This window comes from Cydia fagiglandana, chromosome 10, assembly GCF_963556715.1.
Source record: "Cydia fagiglandana chromosome 10, ilCydFagi1.1, whole genome shotgun sequence".
Taxonomy (NCBI): domain Eukaryota; kingdom Metazoa; phylum Arthropoda; class Insecta; order Lepidoptera; family Tortricidae; genus Cydia; species Cydia fagiglandana.
In genome coordinates, this window is record NC_085941.1 from 9587858 (window position 1) to 9611756 (window position 23899).

The window sequence follows — 23899 nt, forward strand, 5'->3', positions numbered from 1 at the left end:
CTTGCTTCACTACAATAACTAATCCATTTCTTTCCGTTTTGCGTTCTTATATCCGTATGAGTACTTGCATAATTAGCGCTGATCCATGTCATTAAAAAGATAATGACTAATTAATCCTAAGAAACTTTGTTAAATGACTAAAAGCTTGCTAACAATAAAGAAAGTCGATTAGGATGCATTTATTAATTTAAAATAATTTAATTATCTAATCTAAGGGTTCATTCGCTTATCAATATCGAATTCAAGTTCATCGTCTTTAGTGGTAGTCTGCGAGGCAGTACCGAATACACTCTGTAAAATATCAAGGGGTATCGTTGGACTAGGTCTGTTGACATCGATGTTGGTGAACCGTGTAGGGTTCACAGGTGCTGCTGTGGGTCTCACTGTGGTTGGTCTAGCGACGGGGGTGGCCCGTGTGGTTTGCCCAGAAACTGTGGTTCTGGTGGTTGGATTGGTGATGGGCCTGGCTGTGCTGGTAGGTTGTGGGATCTGTGGGACGGCACGCGGACACGGCGCCTGGCGGGCTACTCCCACATCTGTTGAAAGTTATTTAATTGTTAATAAGTACTTTAACGTTCAACAATTATTTAATTGTTGATCTATAATGAAATTTAATAATATGTAGTAGTTTACAGTACAGCAGCAGTTATACCTGAGCGGGCAAGGTGTCCAAGAAAACATATACACTTCAATCGTCACAAAAATGAGGACATCTAAGTGGTCATTTTCACGTACCTAGGCTTTCAGTTCATCACATATATCTTAACTTCTGAGTTTTTCTTTAACACATACACCCTTATTTAATCACAATGACAATAACGGTTAGAAAGTCAGCGTAGCGTGTCCCGTATCCCGTAGATATGTATACTTACTGATCCCACAGTTTCTAGCACACTGCAAGGCCCCAGGGTTGTTGTAGGTGACGTTGTTGGTCCCGCAGACTGGGTTGTACTCCGACGTGGTCGGACAGCCTCGTATGCAGATGACTAGATCCAGCAGCGTCCGGTCTGTCGTGGTAGGCCGAGCGGTAGTCGTACTGGTCATAACTGGTCGGGTTGGAACCGGAGCCCTGGAAATTATGGAATTACTTAATAGTTATTTACGATAAAAATGCGGAAAAGAGGAAACTCGAAACGAGTGGCGATAATTTAAAATACGACCTAAGGGAGTGTTTTAAATCGACACAAGTTGTTAATTTCCTTTTCGCACGTGTATCTTACAACGTTTTCCAGTACATATGGCCCTTTAAACTTTTGACTTACGCACGGAAAGTAGGACCATATGTACTGTAAAATTAAATACTGATGTGGCAAGGCCCTCATCGGGTACTTTTGAAGTTCACATTTATTGAACTTCATTCATCATTCGTTCTTCATTCATCGTCATTAATTGTATAGCATTTTTTGATAGGTACCTAACTAAGCTTACTTAGGATCAAGAGACATGCATTTAAAAAATCTGGGGGCACGGCAGTGCCCCCGCCAAGTCGAGCAAAACAAAGCCGCACGGCCGTACCATCCTTTTCCCGAAGCGATTCAGGCGATATTTATTTTCTTTGCGAAGTTAACATAATATATATTATTATGACGTCATATGATTTTATTTTATTTATTAATTCTAACAATTAATCATACATTGCGACTCTATCCAATAATATTTTATGCCTTTATCTCTGCATAATATACCTACATAACGTTACTATTTTAATTTTAATGGAATTATTATTTAAAATATTTTAATAAGATTTGATTAGGTAACTGTTCTCATACATAGAAACAAAAATATAAACCTAAGTACCACTTAGTAAACACAATACATATATGTAGGTAGTACCTAAATGTCACTCATGCCATCATTCCCATAATTTTATTGAAAGAACAATACCTAACACGTTATGTGTATAAGCAGCAATGTAAGGTATTGTGTTAAATGTATTTCCAAGTCAATGATGGATACAGGAAAACCTCCATTGCTAAGAATGCGTGGAAATAAAGTAGTACTCTTTGCTACTACTAAGTGGTTTTTAAGAATTATTTATGAAGTACAAATCCGCCTGAGAAATACCTTTCCGAATACTAATGAGGCGCCAATTTATAAATTTATAATATATACAATATGTAGGTAATCATATATAATAATATATTTTATTTTATTATAACTCAATTCTGATTTCTATATTTGGTAATCTTGTTATAACAAGTCCCTTCCTATGTATGTAGGTAACTATTACATTTCTTATGTTTATCCATAACAATAGCAAGCTACGTAAATCAATACAAAAAATATGGGCAAAAACATCAAAAATGATTCGATTATTATTAGACAGCACAACAAAAATGCGTGTAATGATGACATGACGTACCTAGTTGTAGGAACTTGGTTGTTAAAATCGGGAAACACCACGCGGTCGGCATCGTTCGAAGAACGTTGAGGTGGGATTACATTGTTTTGAGGTAAACCCCGAGGAGGACCGCTGTTTTGGCTGGGTTGACCAGATCCGGGTTGACTAGGATGTCCGTGAGAGCCCCAATGTGTACCATAAGATCCGGATCCACTATGAGGCCCATAAAAACCCCAATGCTGGTCTTGAGCATGAGTTCCGCCTGGATGTACGTGTGACCCTCCATATTGACCGGATTGTCCCGAATAACCAGATTGACTATTGTGTTCGTGTTTATAGCCGTGTTCGTCATGATATTGATAATGATTGCCATGATTATGATCAAAACCAAACGCATGACCATGTCGTTCATTGTGATATGCTTGATTATTCAAAGTATGTGCATCATTTCCATATCCATGAGCATATCCATCATAATCTTCATAACTTTCCTCAGAGGCCGGTTCGCCATAATATTTAAATTTGGAATCTGGCCGATCATCGTCGGAGTCTGCTTCCCACGACCCGATATCTTCGTCATCAAATCTGACCCAACTACGGCTGAACGTTGATCTGCTCAAACAGACCAATGCCACTGTAACAAAAGCAATTATTAATTTAAAGTGTTAATATAAACTGGTCACTTTCCTAAGTTTCCTAAAAAAATACATTTTGATATTGTTGAGTTTCAATAATCATGTAAAACAGAACTCAATTCAACAGAGTTTGACTCTACCTATCGACCTAATCGATCCCGCTCGTGTCAAATCGTTTCAGTCGCGTCCAATTGTATAGTTAAATTTAAATCATCACCAATAAAATTGATTATACTCGTATGCCCTTTGCAGATTTAATCGAGAATCGTAAAAAAACGTTTCTAGTTTGCATTGTCACAACCAGACATCTTAGCATTTTTGGTGCAGTGGAGTGGTGTTAACGGAATTGATTTAAATAATTTCAACTGAAATGGTAAATTAAGGTTAATATTAACGTAATTAATCATTAGGGCTTAAATTGTTTATACCAATTCCGTTAATACCACTCTGCCGCACCTATAAAATTTACGATGTCTGCTCACAACCCTTTAATTGCTTTTTGACATATGTCACCTTACCCTTCGAGTTAGAAAAATACTTTAGGAGTAAGTTATATGGGCCTACTTAGTTATGTATTATCTATTCGTCATTAGAAAGAAAAAGATACATTTGAAACTCCACCAAAAAAGTTCCAGACAGCAAAAGTCAATGCTTTTCAATAAAATAACTGCGTTCGCTATTCATATCATTGTTGCGTGGGCTTTCACAGTTTCACACATGAACCTGAGTCCTTGGTGCATTCGACACTCACTTCCGAGTTCATGTTCAGGGTTTAACCTTAAAGGCTAGTTCGGACTACGTTAGTCATTTAGTCGAGTGGCGAGATTTTATTTGCTAAAATCGATCAACTGTCCAAAAATGTTCGCAATACAGTCGAGCGAGTTACAACTTACAAGTTATTAGGCTGTGTTTTAAAACGAAAAGCTTAATAACCGTAAGTGTTGAAACAAACAGCGTAAAGTGCTCAGTACAGAGAGCGCTTGCCCTTTTTTGACCGTCTTCCCAGCAATAGCAGTCGAAAATCAAAATATTTAAATACTTACACTCAGCACTCTATTCAAATAGAGTAAGTAAGATGCTCACAACAACGAATATGTTTACAATTGTCAAGGTTAAACTGAAGAACCAATTAAACCTATGACACCTAAGAAAGATGACTAAATCACTATATTTTAACGGCGTCGAGATAAAATACCAATTAAACTTGTACTAATAGGTAGGTCAAGTCTATAAAAAACTATCATATATAAAAAAAAACAAATACAACTTACCTAGTATAGTGATCCATTGAACCATTTTCTGGGTTAATAGTGTGATAACTAAATTAAAATATGATTGATCCTTTTTAGGGCACTCTGTCTGTTCGGTCCGCGGTGCAGCGAGATCACAGACTTATAATAAGCGGATCTTAAGTCCTGTGAGTTTATAACATCCCCACCATATGTGTTAGTCCTCGCTGCGCTACTAATTCATTCATATACGTATATGATTCATATATTTATCGATCGGTTCTGTGAATTATCGAACATTTACCCTGAACGAAGGTGGTTGGACGGAACCTACAATAAAATTAAATAACTATCGTAGGGTTTTGATGGTTATGTAACAGGTGGTCTGGAGTTCAGGGTCGGTAATTATTACATTGTTGTTTAATATAACTTTACTGATATATTGCGACCATATGGCCACTTTTGTGAAAGGTAACAAACACTATCATCATCATCAACGGTCAGTCAAAATAAATCCTGAATTGACTGTACGAGGTATGTATAGGTAGGTTAAATTAAAACATTTATAAGACACTGAAAGGGACATACTTACCCAGGTTTTATATCATAATAATTTTTCGCACCTGTTACTTGGTGGGTATTATGGAAATAATAACACTTAAAGGTAGAGACACAAACTGGTTAGATGGAAATTAGGCTAATTTAATGACATTCTTACTGAAAGTGCTGCACCATTTTCACTTACTGCTGAACTTAGAATCACCTTTAAATAAACCCCATCATATGTTGAAAATTTAAATACCTAAAAGTCCTAAAATATCAATCATTTTACTCTTGTTTCATTTATTAGGTAACATATAGGTATAGAGAACGTGAAATTATAAAAATATCTATGAGGTGTCAATGCATTCGGGTTCTTACCTAATATAATAAGATTTATATTACAAGGGTATTTTCATGATTACGGTACAATTCCTAAACCTTTGACTTTGCCAGAGTTAGTAAGTATTAACAAATGTTGTGTAAAATGAGTAATATCTTAAGGTCGATAACTTTTCCTCGAATACGGTCGGTTCAAGTTTACGCTAGAAAGCAAGTTCCTACATGCGTAATTGTAACGAATTTCATAATCAGGAACTGATTTACGAGTAACCCATACGTGGTAACGGTAGGTAGGTATTACTTATGCTACAGATGCAGGTTCAGTTGAAGTAATTTATTTATACCAACATCTGACATCTATGGGGTTGCGTTCTTTTAATTACTCTCATAAAGTTACGTTTTATCTACGTCACTATAATCACCTCATAATCACTATAAGATGCCAACATACTACTGTATTCGAACTTCAAGATATTCACAAGAGACGACACGTACTAGATCCATTCTACGTACCTATCTAGTTTAGATATCAACTAGTTCTCTTTTGCAGCGCAATTCGGGCAATCAATGTCACTTTTACGTTAGATAGAGTAAGATATTTATTAGATGTGAATTGGATCTCTAAGTCATATCCTGTGGAAATCGTTCAAGAGTATCTCCAGAATCGCGCAAATGTCAAATTTGACAAGTTAGATCTTAAACATATCGTTATCGTATCTTGGTGATATCTTATAGATGTCTATTTCAAAACCCGAATCGGGCCCATACAGTAGGGCTGAACTGAGGTGATTTTTCTGGCTTAGAACTACCTTTATAAGACCAGAACGGATGCACTCCTTCCGGTAGGCAACCGCACCGCACAAAAAGTGCAAAGGTGCTACCTGAATTCACCTCTACGATGAGGGTGAAGACAGACGAGCATAATTTTTTGAGTTGTGAGTTGTTTAATTACGGTTGTTTTTGCTCCAAGCACTACATATAACGAGTCACTGATGCACAAAACACTTCAAACATAAGTCTTCGTTGGAAAATAAATCCGGTTTACGAATTGTGGGTAATACCGGATTCCGGAACCAACTGTAGGTGTTGTATATTGTCGCGAAGAAATAAATTACTTCACGGTTATAAAGAAATAAATAGGTACCTAGTTTTTAAATCTCAGAAAACAGAGTAGACTGCATTTTAATTACATCAACATCCTTTGTGAATTCGTGTACGCTTCCGAATAATATGGTAATTCAAACACGATGAAGTAAAGTAGGTAAATTTTAATCCCCGGACCTAAAGATGCAGACTTAGAACGAACTAAGGATTGTGTGTAATTTATAATATTGCTGCGTGGCGGCTTAATTACATATAGGTATTTATTATTTTTCTGAAGTGAAGTTGAACTGTTATTTGTGAGGATTTTCGATAATTTTCATGATCCCACATTGGAACACCCGGACAAGGAACGTGTTAAAAAATAATCTTAAACACTTTCCTTAAGAGCCTTAAGAATTATGGATATGATTTTATCAGAGCATCAGAGCCAAAAATAACGCGTACCGTCAAAAGCTCTTATGTGCGCCGTACAGCGTACACTACATGACTTTCCCATAAACATTGTGGATACTATCGGCGACAGAATAAACATTCGGAAAAAGACAATACTTTTTTTATTTTATAAAACCATAAACATAATTAAAAACAAACTTAGAATAAAATTAACCTAAAATTATAAAACTACCTAAAAAACTAAAACTAATACCTAAAAAAATATATATAACATAATGTGGGTGATCTAGCCGAATATGTATATATTAGGCTAGATCACCCAGGTCCGAACCCTGTGGAAGGGTTCCCATAAGGCTGGCTGCGTTCCCCCTTTGGATGGCTATGCCGATCCGTTGGGCGAGGAACGAGCCAGCCCTACGGTCCCCGGTGACCTCAAATATTTTTTTTGAAAGTTGCCGAACTAGTTTATGGGCCCCTGGGCACCACGGTCCCAAAGTTTCGGCTGCAAATGCCGCAAATATATGCCGGTCAGTGAGAGCTATATATTTGCGGCATTTTGCTGCCTCAGCAGCTGCGGCCGCCGCGCCCGCTCTCAATGATGTTGAACCGAGGTGAGACGGTGCCAGGGTGTCCACACACGTTGCGTCCCAAATAAGGGCCCGTCCCACACTCCAGGGCACAAGGGTCATTCCGTCGGGCCTCTTGCCATCGTCGCGCGCGAGGCCAGGTGGTTCGAGAATGGCTGGGACGTTGGCGCTGACGAAGGCCCGACGGAGGATGTCGTTAAGGCAGGCATGGCGTGATAGGCGGCCGGCACTTTTAGAACACGATAAACCGTGGTGTCCAAGGCTGTCCACAAAAGTTCCGCAGGGGCAGCGATGGGGTGAGACAATGTTGGATCCTAGGCGAAGACCGACAGCCAGCCTGAGGGTATTATTGTCGAGTAATGTTCCAAAGTTGGAGGAGGGGAGAGCATGTAACCAGGAGCCGGATTCTCTTTCCGAAACAGCCAGGATGCGTGCTTTTTCCTGGCTGGTGGAGCAAGAGTTTAGGATGTGGGAATGTACTTGTGTGCAGATAGGTTGATCCCAGATTCTCTGAACTGATTTATCTATGGGTAGGTCTCTTCCAGGGCAGGCTATTTTCCAGGCGTCTTCTGCCTCAGACAAGTACGCTACCTCGAAACCACGGAGTGATGGCGTAAGGATTTTGCCTACGAGGGTGAGCGTACTATGTACTGAGGACAGAAATGCTGGTAAGCCGACACCTGAAATTTGACGGATACCGAGTCCTCCGAATCTAATTGGTAGGGTGGCATGGAGGAATTGGCGATCGTTAATTTTGACATTTAAAATTTTTTCAAGCTGAGTGTGCAGTATTGAGTCTATGGATGCGGTTATGTCTGGAAACTTCCATAAGGGACTGCAGCGTAGGGAATATGTCAATTTGGGAACAAAAAGGCAGGAACGAAGAATACAGAGTGCCATGTGGGAATTAATTTCGAGGAGTCGACCTGAGAATTCTGAAAAAATTTCAACTTTTGACTTTATGAAATCAGGAAATGATTCCTCGAAAACAGGTGCACCCAGCAGGCAGAGCGAGTCTTTTTGCAGGATTTTAATACCTGGGCAGATGTTTTCAAAATTTTGTTTGATTTGTAGCTTGTCTGAAATGTCTGGGTTGATATAGAGTTCACACTTGTTTGTGTTCAGTTCTAGTCCTATTGATTTGAATTTGTTGATGATGGACAAAAGATCATTAAGAACGAAATTCGCTTCGCCTCCTAAGCTACCATCGTCGAGGTACCAAACGTTGAATTTGGAATTTAGGTCCGAAATAATGGGATGAATAGCAAGACTGAAGATGGCCGGCCCTAGAGGGTCACCCTGTTGACAGCCAACGCATGACAGGATATTGTTTTTTTTGTAGGACAGTTTTGTGGGGGAGCTATAGCATTGCCATATGTATGGATAGATACTAGGACTATGTTTTTGGATTTCTGTCAACAGGGCGCCTCTGTCTACTGAATTGAAAGCATTTTTGACGTCGACTTTGAGCAGTACCTGGCATTCGGGGCTATGCAGAAAAGTTCGACAGGCGTGAACGGCTGCTTCGCAACCACCTTTGCTTCCGAAACCGAGTTGTATGGGTTGAAATTTTTTTTCTAGGTCCGAAATGATATATTTACAGCAAATTTTGGAGGTTAGTCTGCGGAAGGTTGAGCCTACGGCGATGGGTCTGATTCCTCCATCTTTTTTTTTCAAGGCGCAGAGATTAGCGCCGTAGAGGGTTGGTAAAATAGAAGGATTAACTTTGCCTGCAAGCATCAAGTTAACGAGACGAGTAATGCTTGCAAGTAAGTGATTACTTTGGCCACAAGGCATACCTGAAGTTAGGTCTTTTAAATGTTGTGGGGTTATTCCATCTAAGCCGCCTGCAGAGCCATTTTTGAAAGACGCGATGGCTATTTGGACTGCGTCTTCCGAGCATTGTAGGCATGGTAAGGCTGGACTAGGAGGATCGGGAAGGTCTGGTACTGCGGGTGCCGGCGGATGTTTACTTTGGAGAGCAGTCAGAGTCTCTGGGGTGTCTGGAGCAGATGTGTCGCTGGAAAACAGAAGTTGGGCAGCGCCTTTAAGGTCCCCATCGTTTATTTTAGATTCAACTAACTTATTGATTTGGCTGGGTTTGAAATGGAGAGTGCTATTATGATTAATGTCTATGTTGTGAGGGCGGGTGCAATTTAATTTAATTTTGGAAGTCAGAGATTTTTTGTCTTCTTTGTTAACGTTAAAAATGTTGTATGAGAACGTTAAGAGGTGTTCCCAGCTTGATGGTGAATTTTCATTTACGCAGTCATCAATGGCTTTTACTAGGTGGCTTGAAACAGTAGATCTAGCACCTCGCGGGATGCGCTTAATAATGGGCACAGAGTTTTTTAAAGAACTTAATTTATCCGAAAGATTGGTGTGAATTATCGGTGCTGGAGCTGATGGGGGGTGGGATATGGTGGAAATTTGGCTGAAGGTGAGTTTATGACACTTGCCTAGGTGGATGTGGAGACCTCGGCGACCTTTCAAGAGTTTTGGGGGTGGGCAATGAGGGCATTGAACGAAATCGTCGAGCGACACAGCGACTAGTTGTGAATTTTGCTGGCTGTTGGCATGCGGGGGTGAAGCCATCGGCAGTAATTAGTAATAAAGCAGAACTTACATCAAGGTAACTTAAATAACCATAAGAACATAAATCACAACTAAACAAACAAAAGTAACTATCAAAATGACACTGATGTCACAGGGACAGGGCTCCGTCGACGCGAGACTTTTCTTCCGTTTCGATGGTGTTTCCGGCCAGACCCTCGAGCTTCGCTGTCGCTGTCGGCTCCTAAGGAGTTTGGGATTGGAGTCAAGTGGAACCGCTAGTGATGGGAGTCTTCCGTGACCAGAAACCAGGTTTTCGAGAATTATATAAGATTTTATTTTTCAAAATCGAACGACTTATGGCTTGGATTGTTGTGATTTTTTGGTATTAATCTGTATTATGGAGGAGGAACTCTAAGACAGGGCAATTTGTACTAGGCATGCTGTTGGCGTAGTTCACTCTTAAGAACAGATTGTTCGATTAATTTTCGAGCAATAGATATATTCTCTTCTGTTTGTGTTTTGCGTAAACCGGTATTGGATTAACGAAGCTAAGAAATTAATAAATATTTAGGAAATTAATTAGGAGAGAAAAATTTAGACATCTGCTTGAAGTGACAGTTGACACATTTCTTGTGTAATATGTTTGACTCATTTGGTTCATTATTATGTTTACCTAGACTATTTTTATTATAAAAGTAGAGTCCTTTTGAGACATGCTCAACGCTTGAATTTCCACGAGTAGGTAGATACCTATTCGATTCGATTAATAAAAGTTGATTAGTTAGGTATAGTTAATAATAGTTTTAGGTATTTACCTACATTTACTAGGAAACGAATTCTTGTTCAACTGCCCACACTATTAATAACCCAAAATTGGTATTTACCTGCATTTATACCAAGAAACCACTGTTTGTTACTTATACATCTTTCATCAAAATGAACTTTTTGCCATAATTTTAATGGTCGTTGAGCAGCCATAAGGGGTTAACGTACTTTTTGCCATTACTCAGCGGTATTTCCCCTTTTTCTCATAGTGGCAGCAGCGTTGTGAATCTCACCATTAACTATCCTCCACAGAAATTCCGTGCAAACCAGTTGTTCCACGTTGTGGACGAATCTTCGTTTTGTTTCAATTCCAGACACAGTTTTAGCAGGGAATCCCCGCTTTGCTGACTGTCACCTTTTTAGGAGTCCATTTATGGCAAGATTTTATTTCTAGGAGATATAATCTACTACTAAATTACGTATACCTGGAAATAATACCTAATACTTATTATTTTACAAAAAATAAAAACATACACCGTTTATTTTTTTATCTTAAATATCAATATTGTTTGCACATTTGTACATAAATATCGATATTGCAAATGGGCGAGCCTATGGACCTCTTCTAGAGCCTTTAAAGAATTAAGGGTGAATCTTTATCAGTTAGATAAACGTACTGTGCAAAACCAGAGAAAAGGAAATAAAATATATGAGGTTCCTCATGCCCATGCCCGTATCGTTCATTCCTTGTAGGTGAACTGTATACCGGGTGTGGCCTGTAACATGAGCAAATAATTAAAACATAGTTTACACTCCTCAAACGATGACACTTTTGTTCAACAACTTTTAAAAAATATGAAGTATTTAGACTCCCTATTTTTCATACAAAATAAATATTATCTTCAATGGACACCATCGCCACGCCATTTCATTGTGATCGACGTTGCTTGTCACGCCTTAAACATAACAAAATTCGCAATACATTGCGTCTTAGAATAAACTTTAAAGTGTATTTAAAATCAAACCACAAGTTATTTTTAAAAGTCGCTGAACCAATGTTGGTCAGTAGGAGGAGTACAGCCTATAGTTTAATTTTTTGCTCATATTACAGGCCACACCCGGTATATGGCAGGTTTCGGGCCAGTGTGACTGACAAATATTTTCGGTAAGAGCCTCAGGACAGTGTCTGCTGCTGAGCTGAGCTTTATAAAAAATGCGACATCCTCATGACATACCCACCTGCAACTCTTAGTTTTCCCTTTACAATTATTGATAAGAGTGTAGAGGTAATTATGTTTGATGTTTGACGCTTTATCATTGGCCTGTACTTCCTTTGACATACAAAACAAAAGGGATGCAATATGAATATTCGCCATATACAGCCATGTGAAGTGCCAGCATAGCGTCTGTGGCCGATAATGTATTGTACCTTCAGTACCTTTGTTAACCTAATTGTTCACTTTTTAGCACTGCGCTAAGAAGCTTTTAACAAGGATTATATGAGTATATATACTACATAATATTTCAGTAACAGTAAAAATGCAGTTATTTAGAAAACTATGATTTAATTCAGTCTTAAATTTAAGGTACTCGAGATTGCATCTAGCTTGTTGGTGCAGCGGTAGTTGTCGTCGGACACGGCGACGACCTCAGCAAGGATACATCTGAAAAACGAAAACATTATGCTTAAGAATGGCATAAAGGAAATTGACCACAGACCACATGAGAGACCGAAGTCCGCTTGAACATCCTTTTGACATTGACATCCAGCAAGTTATGGCATGACAAATTCGTGAAGGTTTATAGCCATTAGGCTCATTTAACTTACAAACTCAGTGGATAGATCATAAAAGGATTAGTAGCTGCCTTGACCCTCTATATTTATAATACAAAGACTGCAGCAGATTGTTTTTGGTAATAGGTACTTTTTATGTAACATAATTTAATCTTAAAATCTTAAAAATACTCATAATAATCTCACAGACCAGCCTGCGGCTACATTCCCATGCGTTATTTTATGGCGTTTTCCTTAAGAAGGAGCCATTAAAGCATCGCTTAAACGACATACTTAGTCGTAGTCGTTGTGTTGTTTTACTAGCATTACATTAAGTAAAACACACGAGGCAGCTCAAGTAAAGAAGGAAGTTTAACAATAAAATTAGAAGGTGTAAAATGAGTGTACGTCAGCCAGCATGTGGCAGTCAAAGTGGCCAAGCAATTCGTAACACACCGTTGTTAGCATACTCGTATAGATATATGCAATGCTGACTGTACCGTACGTCTTAAAACATGTGTAACGGCCAGCTCATGTATTTATTAAGAATTGCATAATTACAACGATTACTTACTTACTTAAATGCAATAATAATAACTCCTTGGGGCATAATGGGAAAGAAAAATGTTGCCGGTTTACACCGTTTACATCCTAAAATAGGAAAGGCTTCTGTCAAATATCAAATATCAAATATCAACATTTATTCAGCAAATAGGCCACAAGGGCACTTTTACACGTCAACATTGAATTTACATAAAAGCAAAAATAATAACATCAACAATTTTATAAATTAAAACTAACAATTCAATCTAACGTATTACAATTACTAAGAGATGTATATGGTCTCTTAATGTCGAATTACATACAAAATACAGATAAAAAAACACACACAAAAAATCTATAATATTTAGAGGTGTAAATACCACTACTCAGCTAGCTAGCTAGGTGTCAGAACTATAAGATTATATAGTTTATCAAGTTATCCTTAGAAACATGTACCATCGTTCTGAGTGCCATCTATAAGGTAAACGTACTAGGTACTAGTGCTCGACATGCTAATGCCCAATAGATGACACCTTGCCGTCACCTCTATTGACAATGACTTAAATTTCAAGATGACATGTATTATTACTGGGACCGCGTCGAGCACTTTATTTTTCACCGGCTTTCCTCATTGTAACTTGTCCTCTTATAATAAAAACCACATGGAAGTGGATATTGTGTGTGTCGTGTGTGGGTATTGTGTTGTGTGGATATTGTGTGGGTATTGTGTATTGTGTAGTGGGTGTAGAAAAAGAATACCACCAGAGACGACCCAGGACAGAAGCTCCTGGCGACGCCATATAAGGAGAGCCGACCCCAACTAAATGGGATAAGGCTAGGAAGAAGAGATGGAAGTGGATATTGCGGATACTCACTGACGCCACACGATTGGGCGCAGGCCAACCGGCCCGGGTTGGGGTATTGCACCATGTTGGTGCCGCACACCGGGTTGTACTCCGCCGTCACGGGACACGTGCTGATGCACTGGTCCTGGCTTGCAGTATTGCTATTTCTGAAATTTTAAATTTATGCTTGATTAACAAAACTATGATTAAATTTTCAGGCAGTGTAGTATGTTTGAAAATTTTCATCTGCAGCTTTTTGCCATAGTAGAATAAAATAGTACTTAACGCAGGTTTCGTCAAATAGACACAAATACCGATCAGTTATTATCATAAGAAAATACGTACGCATTAATAGGAGATGCAGTCGACTGCTGGTTTTGGCTTTGGTTAGGGAACTGTCCCTGTGCTGGAAATTGGCCCTGTCCCGGGAACTGTCCTTGTCCTGGGAACTGCCCCTGTCCCGGAAATTGACCCTGTTAAAAGGAATAGAGATTTCATTCAGACCGGCCTCATACATATCGGCAGCAGAGTTTAAAAACAAACGTCACGTCATACCTACTCTATTTTTTTAAAGTTATTTTTTCGCAACGACAGTAAGTTCAACTGCCACTACCTTTTCCATCCGGTCGCGATAAACTGAATTACTTTAATTTAGTTCTTGCCATTACCTGTCCAGGAAACTGGTTCTGCCCTGGGAATTGGTTCTGACTAGGGAATTGGTTCTGCCCAGGGAATTGGTTTTGTCCCGGGAATCGGTTTTGTCCAGGGAATCGATTCTGTCCCGGAAACTGATTCCACTGTGGCCTGCCCTGCGCCTGCCAACCGTAGCGGTCTTCCAAGTCGTTTGTGTCTTCGGACTGGGTGGACTGCCGTTTAGGCCTGATCTGCATCGCCATGGCGTTGGAGATAGCTGTAATAGTTATTAGTCAAATAGGATTATTTATTATAATGGTTGTCTTATAATTGCGATAGTAACTCTATGTGTCTGTTTATCTTTTTATGACAAAAAATTTGGTATGACATTTAGTAATTGAAGTCCTAGGACGGCTAGTATATATATATATATATATATATATTATTTAGTTATTTATTACCCATACAATAAGTTACAACTTTAAGGATGACTCACGTTAGACCGGGTCGTGTCCGGGACGGAGCTTCCGGAGCTTACTTTTCTATGACATGACAGGCGATCACGTGATGCTTTTCATAGAAAACGATGCGCCGTAAGCTCCGGGCCGGACACGGCCCGGTCTAACGTGAGTCATCCTTTATTGTTAAAGACCATGGTCCACAAAACATTTTGCTTGACTGTGGAGTCGCACTATAACAAATTCTAGTCTAGAATGTTGACACACGAAAGTCGTTACTTATCAGTATCACACAGTTGTTGCATCTATAGGTAGTCCCTAGGTAGGTTAGGTATAGGTAGTTAGTAAGGAAATATTTCTCAGGTAAGTAAATATGTTTTCAATAAATGTTTATAGTTCATCCTTTCTTAATTAGCAGTGGAAATTCCGACTCCTCGGCTTGTCCATATTCACAGTTCACAGATAATCACATGAATTTAACTAGTCCGATTTGTCATACTTAGTGTATTCTTAGTGTTCCTTACATGCAAATTTCGATTTTATGGTTATGCTCACTTACAATACAAACAATCTTAACTTAATACAGAGTACGCAAATACGAGAATACCTAACTCTAAAGCAAAACATTTTATTTATTACCTAAATAAGTAGATGTTTTATTTTTGATTGTATCTGCTCGCCGGGAAATATTTTAAAGGTAATTTAAATCGTATGATCTTCGGTCACGGCGTAGATATGCTTATTTACTTATCATGTTTATTTTGTTTATGTCTGCACAGCGAAGATGACATCGAACTAAATTAACATTCAACAAATGATATATCATTTTTCCTTATAGCTTTATATTATCATTCATTATCGATGTCATTATAGCTGCGTATCACAAAGTGCTCTTTTATTTGTGGTACTTAAATGTTTTGTGGCTAAATTAATACTTATCTAATTATGATCGTGAACAACTTGAGTGATGCAACGCTACTTAATGTGTTTAAAATGGAACACAAAAACTCGCAAAGTGACTAGAACCGACCGAGGTAGGTACCTAACAAAAACTTGAAATTTTTAATACTTTTTGAGATGCACAATACAATAGGTACTTAATCGACACAGAAAATTAAAATCAGTCTCTAATACAACTTACATTAAGTTATAATGAAATTTATTTTTTATTATGAGTGTAAACAAACTGTTGCCTGGGCCGTTTTCTGCTTAAATGGGTTGGATATAAACCCACATGTTCTCAGATGTTTTAGTTTAACCACTTACCTCTAATCAAACTTTCAACCCTAATAAAAATAATTAAAACAATAGGTACCTACTAGATGTATCTATCTCTATTGCATCGTCTTCAAAGTAGGTAATCAACAATAATAAATTATTAATTTGAAATATGTACAATTGTACATATAAGCTATGTCAACGATATGTAAATAGTACTACTTTAAGAATCTGGGAAACACTGCAGTTCCGAAATAGAAACCACTTTTGAAGGTTAATGTCGGAGACGTTGAGTTAATAATTAGGTATATCTACCTACTTCTAAGAATACCTATTGAAAAAGAAGTAGTAGGTAAATAAATAAGTTACTCACCGATCACAAAAAAGATGCACAGTGGCTTCATGATTGTTATAATAATTATGACTTTTTGTGTGTTCGTCCGCTCAGCGCGAGTGTCGTCCGCTTCTGGCGACTCCGGGCTGCGGGTATGGCTATAAAAGAGTCGCGGGCGCAAGTCACTCGACTTAATCCCGTAGTACGACGCCAGTCGCTTACCGAGCACCGAGAAATCAAAGACCCGGCCAAACCAAGATACTTAACGCTCTCCGATCACGCACAATTATTACGAATCTTGAGATCTAGTTCAAGAACTCGACTTGCCCGCACCCGCGCTGTCAATGAGAATGAGAATGCTTGGCCTGCGCCTGCTAATAACTCGTTTTGTAGGGTTGTGCGTCATTTCTCAGGGCCCGATTCGGATTATGAGATAGACATCTATTAGACATCTTTTAGACATCACCAAGATACGATAACGATATGTTTAATATCTACCCTGTCAAATTAGACATTTGCGCGATTCTGGAGATACTCTTGAACGATTTCCACAGGATATGACTTAGAGATCTAATTCACATCCAATAGATATCTTAGTTACTCTATCTAACGTAAAAGTGACATTAGTTGCCCGAATTGCGCTGCAAAAGAGAACTAGTTGATATCTAAACTATAACGTATCTAGAATGGATCTAGAACGTGTCGACTCTTGTGAATATCTTGAAGTTCGAATACAGCAGTCAGACGTTTTGGAGGGATTTCACCGGTATCAGAATTTACGTTTTAGGGAAACTGGTTGATTTGATTTTGCAATTTTTTCCTGCCAAAACTTTCGTTTTGTTATCGATTTCTGTGAATTGTCCGTCTTCTTGAACTCTTGGCTTTGTTATCAAAATCTGTGAACCGTGATTAACTTCTTTTTGATCACAGCAGCATTTTTGTTACGTTTGGAATACGCCTAGTAAGTACCTAGGTACCTATACGATATGCATATATTTATAATAAGGACACTTAAAAAGAGGACCGCTGCTCCATACAAACGTAGCTCCCATTTTCCTCTTTAGGTTTTGGCATTATCGAAAATATGTACCATACATACTTGTTTAACCATAGCTATGCACGCCGCTTCGTTGATTTATTGGATTTTTTTAGAAAAAAAATCATATACATAAGTTTGGTAAACATACATGAAATTATGTAAAAATATTTTCTAAAATCATAATATCCGAAGAGGAAACTATAGGGCTACGTATATATGGATAAGCGTTTGTAAGTGGAATTTTATTATACCTGTTACATGGTCAAACTGCCTAGGTACCTACTCGAAAATATTTTGTGGATCTCTGTTGAGGCAACCCTGGACCTTAACAGTTGCCAATACACTTGACCTATGAATACCGGCCGGCGGGTAGATACAGTCGCCATCAGATATATCGGAGCGGGGTATTCACAATATCTGAACAAGCACTCTAACGCCTTGACAATAGAGGCGTGCTCAGATATTTGTAAGCACCTTGGCCGCTCCGATATATCTGATGGCGACTGTAATTTACGTTTTCCTTAATAAAGGGCTGATACCCACACATCTTACAAATGAGTCTCGTGATCTTCGAACTTATATGTGTATCAACTACATTCTTAGATGCAATTAACAACAAGTCTTACGGCGCGATTCGGAAAGTGAATTAGAGATCAACTAGATACGATGTAGTAAAGATATGTGACGTCCCACGGAGAAAGGTACCTTTGTGGCGGTTGGCGCTTACGATTATTAACATCGCTCCAATATTATTGCGGCGCTATGCGACGTATAAAGCGCCAGCCGACATAAGGTACCTTTTGTCGTGGAACGTCCATAACTTTACTATTTCATATCTCTAATTAATTTCCCGAATCGCGGCGCCAGCCGCCATAAGGTGCCTTTTGCCATGGAACGTCACATATCTTTACTATTTCATATTAACTAGTGCATCTCTAATTCATTTCCCGAATCGAGCCGTTAGATCAACCTTATAGCTTTCCAAGACTCTTGCAGTAAGAATCATTGGAACAAAGTTTCTACTGCATGCAGTCCTGACCATTTTCCTCAAAATTGTAATTAACGTCCAAGTGGGCTCTAAAGGCGACTTTCGCTACAGATTTCACACATTTCCACATTTTCCTCTGTAGGTACAACTCTGTTATCAAAGGCTATATATAGGTATGAAATAGTTGGCAAATAGTTGTTATTGTTTATGCATTTTTCTGGTAGTTTTATTCATATACAGATATATTGTTCTTTTATTATCTCTGACTGTATGTAGTTGGTTAATACATTTATTTTGACCATTTAACGGTCCAGTTAAAAAAAAATACACGACACATGCCTCATTGTCTCTTTAATTTCCAAAAATTCTACATAAGGAAAAAAACAAAAGAGGGTGTAAGTATAGATGGTCAAGCAAATCTTGACAGTAGAAAAAGGCGCGAAATAAAGTTTTCTATGGGACGCTATATCCCTTCGCGCCTACATTTTTCAAATTTGCCGTCTTTTTCTACTGACAAGATCTGTTTGACCAAGTATAATTGGTCATTATTTGCCGGGTAATATCGAGATGTGGTCAGCTTACGCTATAAATAAAGGGTTACTTCTAAGTAGGTATATAATCGCTACTCATTTTACAAATTTAAAAATGCACATATAATTCTAGCCATCCTTCCTAATAGCTACTAGAATACTTATTCATTTGTTTATCTTATTCTCGCGCAATTAATTCTTTAAATTGTTTTTAGTACATTGGCTGTTACGGCTTAGTGAGTAGGGGCAGAATTATCACTAAGCAACAACGAAAACAATACGTACGACAACAAGATAACGTAATATCGCAAAATATAAACTTAAAATTATTTCAGAGTGAATCTTCTATTATTGATTAAGAAGAATAGAACATTGCATTGAGTGTGGTATATATTGAGCGTGGTATGTGTAGGTACACTTAATTTTACGTACGTACGTAGGTAGGTTCACATACGTTCAGTAAGTCACGTCACCCATGTGGAGTCATTTAGTATCATTTAGCGCTTTGTTAGTGCCTAAAGTGCCCTAAGAAAACAAATTTATTAACATTTCATCCTTTATAAAAAAAATCTCGAATGTGAGGAAAACAAGCTTAATTTTATCGTCAATCGTCAAGTCATATTTCATCGTTACAACTATAACATGCTCTTGCCTACGCCGTAGCGCTAAATGCAAAGCTTTAGTAGTGCATGCTAATACTTGATGAAGCCAAAAAGTGCGCAGCGTAATCTGCGTTTTGTGACTCCTGCATACTTTGGCTTGCGTACGTCGTCGTGTGTGTAAAATACTATAGTGATCAAACGAAGACCATGATACAGCTACTGACTGACTTGTATGTATGTTCAGCGAAGCGAACATGAACTAACTATTTTTCAACTACATACTTCATCTTTTTTTAATTCAAGTTGAAACGTAGGTAACTAAAGTATTACCTTTCTTATTAATTTTCAAAAATAATTAAAGTAATATGAAAAAAAACATGGGCACATTTTTTTTTCAGAGACCCCAGAAGATTGCAAATGAACCTTTGACATTTTAATTTGGCAAACGATGAATCAACCACCCTGTATTTTCGCTGTTCCCTAGGCCGGGTAAGAAAGAACGTCCATCCAATATATTTCCACATTCGTTAAAGCATTCAAGAATTGACTCCCAGTATAGTAATAGGTAATCTTAGGGTAACAGGTCACCAAGCAAATGTTGCCTGATAAGACGAAAATATCCCACTGCTACTGGAGTACTGGACCTTAAAATCTAAATAATATTGATCATTGACCTCACGGTGATTTCGTATACCTACAACTAGCTGTTGCCCGCGACTTCGTCCGCGTGGAATCTTATCTTCAACATTTCACATCTTTAGTACCTATAATTTTCATATCCAAGCAATGTTGAAATTAACTACTTTTCTTTTTTAGCAAGTTGTATGAAGTTTTAAGTCAAGTAGATTTTGATGTTGGTTGCTGAAATAACTTTTCTTGTATTCTCATAATAGGTACCTATGCCCTTCGGGGGAGCATCGTGGTAGAATACTCGTGATCTCACGATGCTCCCCAAAAACGGCAGAGAGGGTAACGCCGCAGGGGAAGTTAGTGGGTATTCTCCTCCCCTCCCTCTGAGTAACAGAGGGAATACGGGAGGAGCGAGTCCCACATACCACCCCATCCCCAACGGACCTCACAGCCCCGGGGTGAGATACGTAAATGTATTTACCCCTGCGAGAAAAAAAAAAAAAAAAAGGTACCTATGCCCTTATACAAAGATTCAAGTAAAGATTCAAGTTCCGCATTCCGCACTAACAAAATATCTGATCTCCATACAAACTTTCAACCCCTTTCTCACCACCTTGGGGGATGATTTTCAAAAATGCTTGAATTAGTTTTCATGTTTTTTTTTAATTTATTACCTTTTTTCCAAAAAGTTAAAGTTCCTAGCTTAAAATTAAATTTACACCCCAACACGAATTTTCATCCCCTTTTTAGCCCCCTTAGGGATTGAATTTCCAAAAACGTTGCAGTTACTTTTTAGGGTTCCGTATCCAAAGGGTAAAACGGGACCCTATTACTAAGACTTCGCTGTCCGTCCGTCCGTCCGTCCGTCCGTCACCAGGCTGTATCTCACGAACCGTGATAGCTAGACAGTTGAAATTTTCACAGATGATGTATTTCTGTTGCCGCTATAACAACAAATACTAAAAACAGAATATAATAAAGATTTAAATGGGGCTCCCATAGTTACAACAAACGTGATTTTTAGGGTTCCGTACCCAAAGGGTAAAACGGGACCCTATTACTAAGACTTCGCTGTCCGTCCGTCCGTCCGTCCGTCTGTCACCAGGCTGTATCTCACGAACCGTGATAGCTAGACAGTTGAAATTTTCACAGATGATGTATTTCTGTTGCCGCTATAACAACAAATACTAAAAACAGAATAAAATAAAGATTTAAATGGGGCTCCCATACAACAAACGTGATTTTTGACCAAAGTTAAGCTACGTCGGGAGGGGTCAGTACTTGGATGGGTGACCGTTTTCTTTTTGCTTTTTTTTTATTTTTTTTTTGCATTATGGTACGGAACCCTTCGTGCGCGAGTCCGACTCGCACTTGCCCGGTTTTTTTTGTAATCGGCTATTATGTCTTTCTAAGAAGTTTCAAATCAAAGCATTTGTAATGGATTCAAACTTTGAACCCCATTTTAACCCTGTTAGGGGATGAATTTTACAAAACGCTGAAATTACTTTTATTGTCTTCTAATAGTATCCCCATCCCCAAATACAAAGATTCAAGTCCCGCGCTCAAAAAAATGTTTGATATCCATACAAACTTTCAACCCCTTTTTCACCACCTTAGGGGATGAATTTTCAAAAACGCTGAAATGAGTTTTCTTGTATTTTAATTTAAAACGTTTTTACAAAGTTTCAAGTTCCTTGCTTAAAATAAAATTTGCACCCGCAGACGAACTTCCATCCCCTTTTTAACCCCCTTAGGGGTTGAAATTCCAAATCGTTGTAATCATTTTTTTTTTGTAATCGGCTATTATGCCTTTCTAAGAAGTTTCAAAACCATTTGTAATGGATTCAAACTTTCAACCCCTTTTTAACCCTGTTAGGGGATGAATTTTACAAAACGCTGAAATTACTTTTCCTGTCTTCTAATATCCCTAAATACTTACAAAGATTCAAGTCCCACATTCGAAAAAATGTTTGATATCCATACAAACTTTCAACCCCTTTTTCACCACCTTAAGGGTTGAATTTTCAAAAACGCTGAAATCAGTTTTCTTGTATTTTAATAATATATCTTTTAACGAAATTTCAAATTCGTAGCTCAAAAGAAAACTTTAACCCCATACAAACTTTCATCCCCTTTTTAACCCTGTTAAAGGATGAATTTTACAAAACGCTGAAATTACTTTTATTGTCTTCTAATAGTATCTTCAAATACAAAGAATCAAGTCCCGCGCTCGAAATTTTTTTTGATATCCATACAAACTTTCAACCCCTTTTTCGCCACCTTAGGAGTTGAATTTTCAAAAACGCTGAAATGACTTTTCTTGTATTTTAATAATATATCTTTTAACGATGTTTCAAATTCGTAGCTCAAAAGAAAACTTTAACCCCATACAAACTTTCATCCCCTTTTTAACCCCCTTAGGGGTTGAATTTCTCAAAATCGCTTCTTATCTCTTGTACACTTTATAAGTGCAATCTGGTGTGCAAATTTCAACTTTCTGGCTTTTGTAGTTTCGGCTCTGCGTTGATGAATCAGTCAGTCAGTCAGTCAGTCAGTCAGGACACTTGCATTTATATATATAGATTACTTAGAATGCTATATCCTATTGTAAAGTAGTTTGGGTAAACATTGATAATGGCACAAAGCAGTACTCACTTCGTTCAATATTTGGATAAAGTAGGAAAATAATGTGGTAGACTTGGTAGAGCCTATGCTGCGAACAATAAATAAGAGTTCACTTTTGTCCTGTCTCTACAAGATACAAAAAGACAATTTTATTGAGTGGGAGTAAAAGGTGTACATACTGTAAGTGCCATAGAGTAATATAAGTAAAGAAAGAGTGGTAAGGGGTCATCCATTAATTACATCACACGTTTAGGGGGAGGGAGGGGGTCAAGAAAATGTGACATATTGTGACATGGGGCAGGGGGGAGACAGAAACTTTGTGACGTCACTTTAACTTCATCAGTAACCGAAAATTTATCTAAATTATTTTATTCTCTGTACATTTAAATAACAAGTTTTTAAAACGATAATCGTTTTTATTCGTTTAATTTTCTTTCCTAAGCAGTTTTGGGTTATAAAATTACTAATATTTATATCGTCAAAAATATTTTGATAAAATATTAATAATACTTAGGTACTTACTTAATTCGATTTGGCGATTTCGTAGAAAAAATGTGACGTCACACTAGGGGGGGAGGGGTTTGCCAAATGTGACCAAGTGTGACAAGGAGGGGGGAGGGGTCAAAAAACCTAGAAATTCGTGTGACGTAATTAATGGATGACCCCTAACTCCATACATCAGTTTTCTTACCAATACGCGCGTTATATCGTAGACGACATCTAGCGTCAAGTAGCAGAATATATCAGTACTGCTAGTCGACAATAGATGTCACGGCGAAAAAAAACTCTAATACTCAACAATTTTCAGCTAATATTATAAGCGGATTACTTGAAACTCTATTTTCAACTCCTTCTGCTTCTGTTGTACCTAAATTGTTTTAGCAGTACAATTTTTTCGTTAGTAGCGACACTTGTGCCATCTGGTGTCAAGTAGCGGTACTGATAGTTCCACTACATGACGCTAGATGAACTACGAAATAACGCGCGTTTTGGCACAGAATATTAAATAATAGTACTAGGAACAGAAGGCTCACTCTCTAACAAAACGCGTCTGTTACGATCAGGACAGATATGGCCGCTAGGTGACGACAGCGCCACGCGCGGCTTATAACTAGCCACCAAAATTGGTGTGGAACGGATGTACTTTTAGCTACCTGTGGCAAAGCGACGAAATCGCGGAGTGAACCA

General features: G+C 38.2%; 1 protein-coding gene across 1 annotated transcript; it reads right to left on the minus strand.

The window, feature by feature from the left end:
- Positions 1 to 157: 157 nt before the first annotated feature.
- Positions 158 to 16475, minus strand: LOC134668319 (uncharacterized). Its single transcript, XM_063525801.1, has 11 exons — positions 16337 to 16475; positions 14323 to 14564; positions 14000 to 14127; positions 13685 to 13821; positions 12100 to 12156; positions 11259 to 11268; positions 8971 to 9191; positions 7135 to 7851; positions 2363 to 2975; positions 873 to 1069; positions 158 to 536 (listed from the first exon to the last, which is right to left on the minus strand). Exons 1-11 carry the CDS (start codon positions 16365 to 16367, stop codon positions 211 to 213), a joined length of 2679 nt encoding a protein of 892 aa, XP_063381871.1. The 5' UTR covers positions 16368 to 16475; the 3' UTR covers positions 158 to 210.
- Positions 16476 to 23899: the final 7424 nt, after the last annotated feature.

Excerpts from the sequence above, each read along its gene's own strand:
- LOC134668319 (XM_063525801.1), bottom strand. The coding sequence starts at position 16,367 with ATGAAGCCACTGTGCATCTTTTTTGTGATCG. Across the intron at positions 14,128-14,322 it reads AGAACCAGTTTCCTGGACAG|GGTCAATTTCCGGGACAGGG; the intron begins GTAATGGCAAGA and ends TCCTTTTAACAG. Across the intron at positions 13,822-13,999 it reads ACTGCATCTCCTATTAATGC|AAATAGCAATACTGCAAGCC; the intron begins GTACGTATTTTC and ends TTAAAATTTCAG.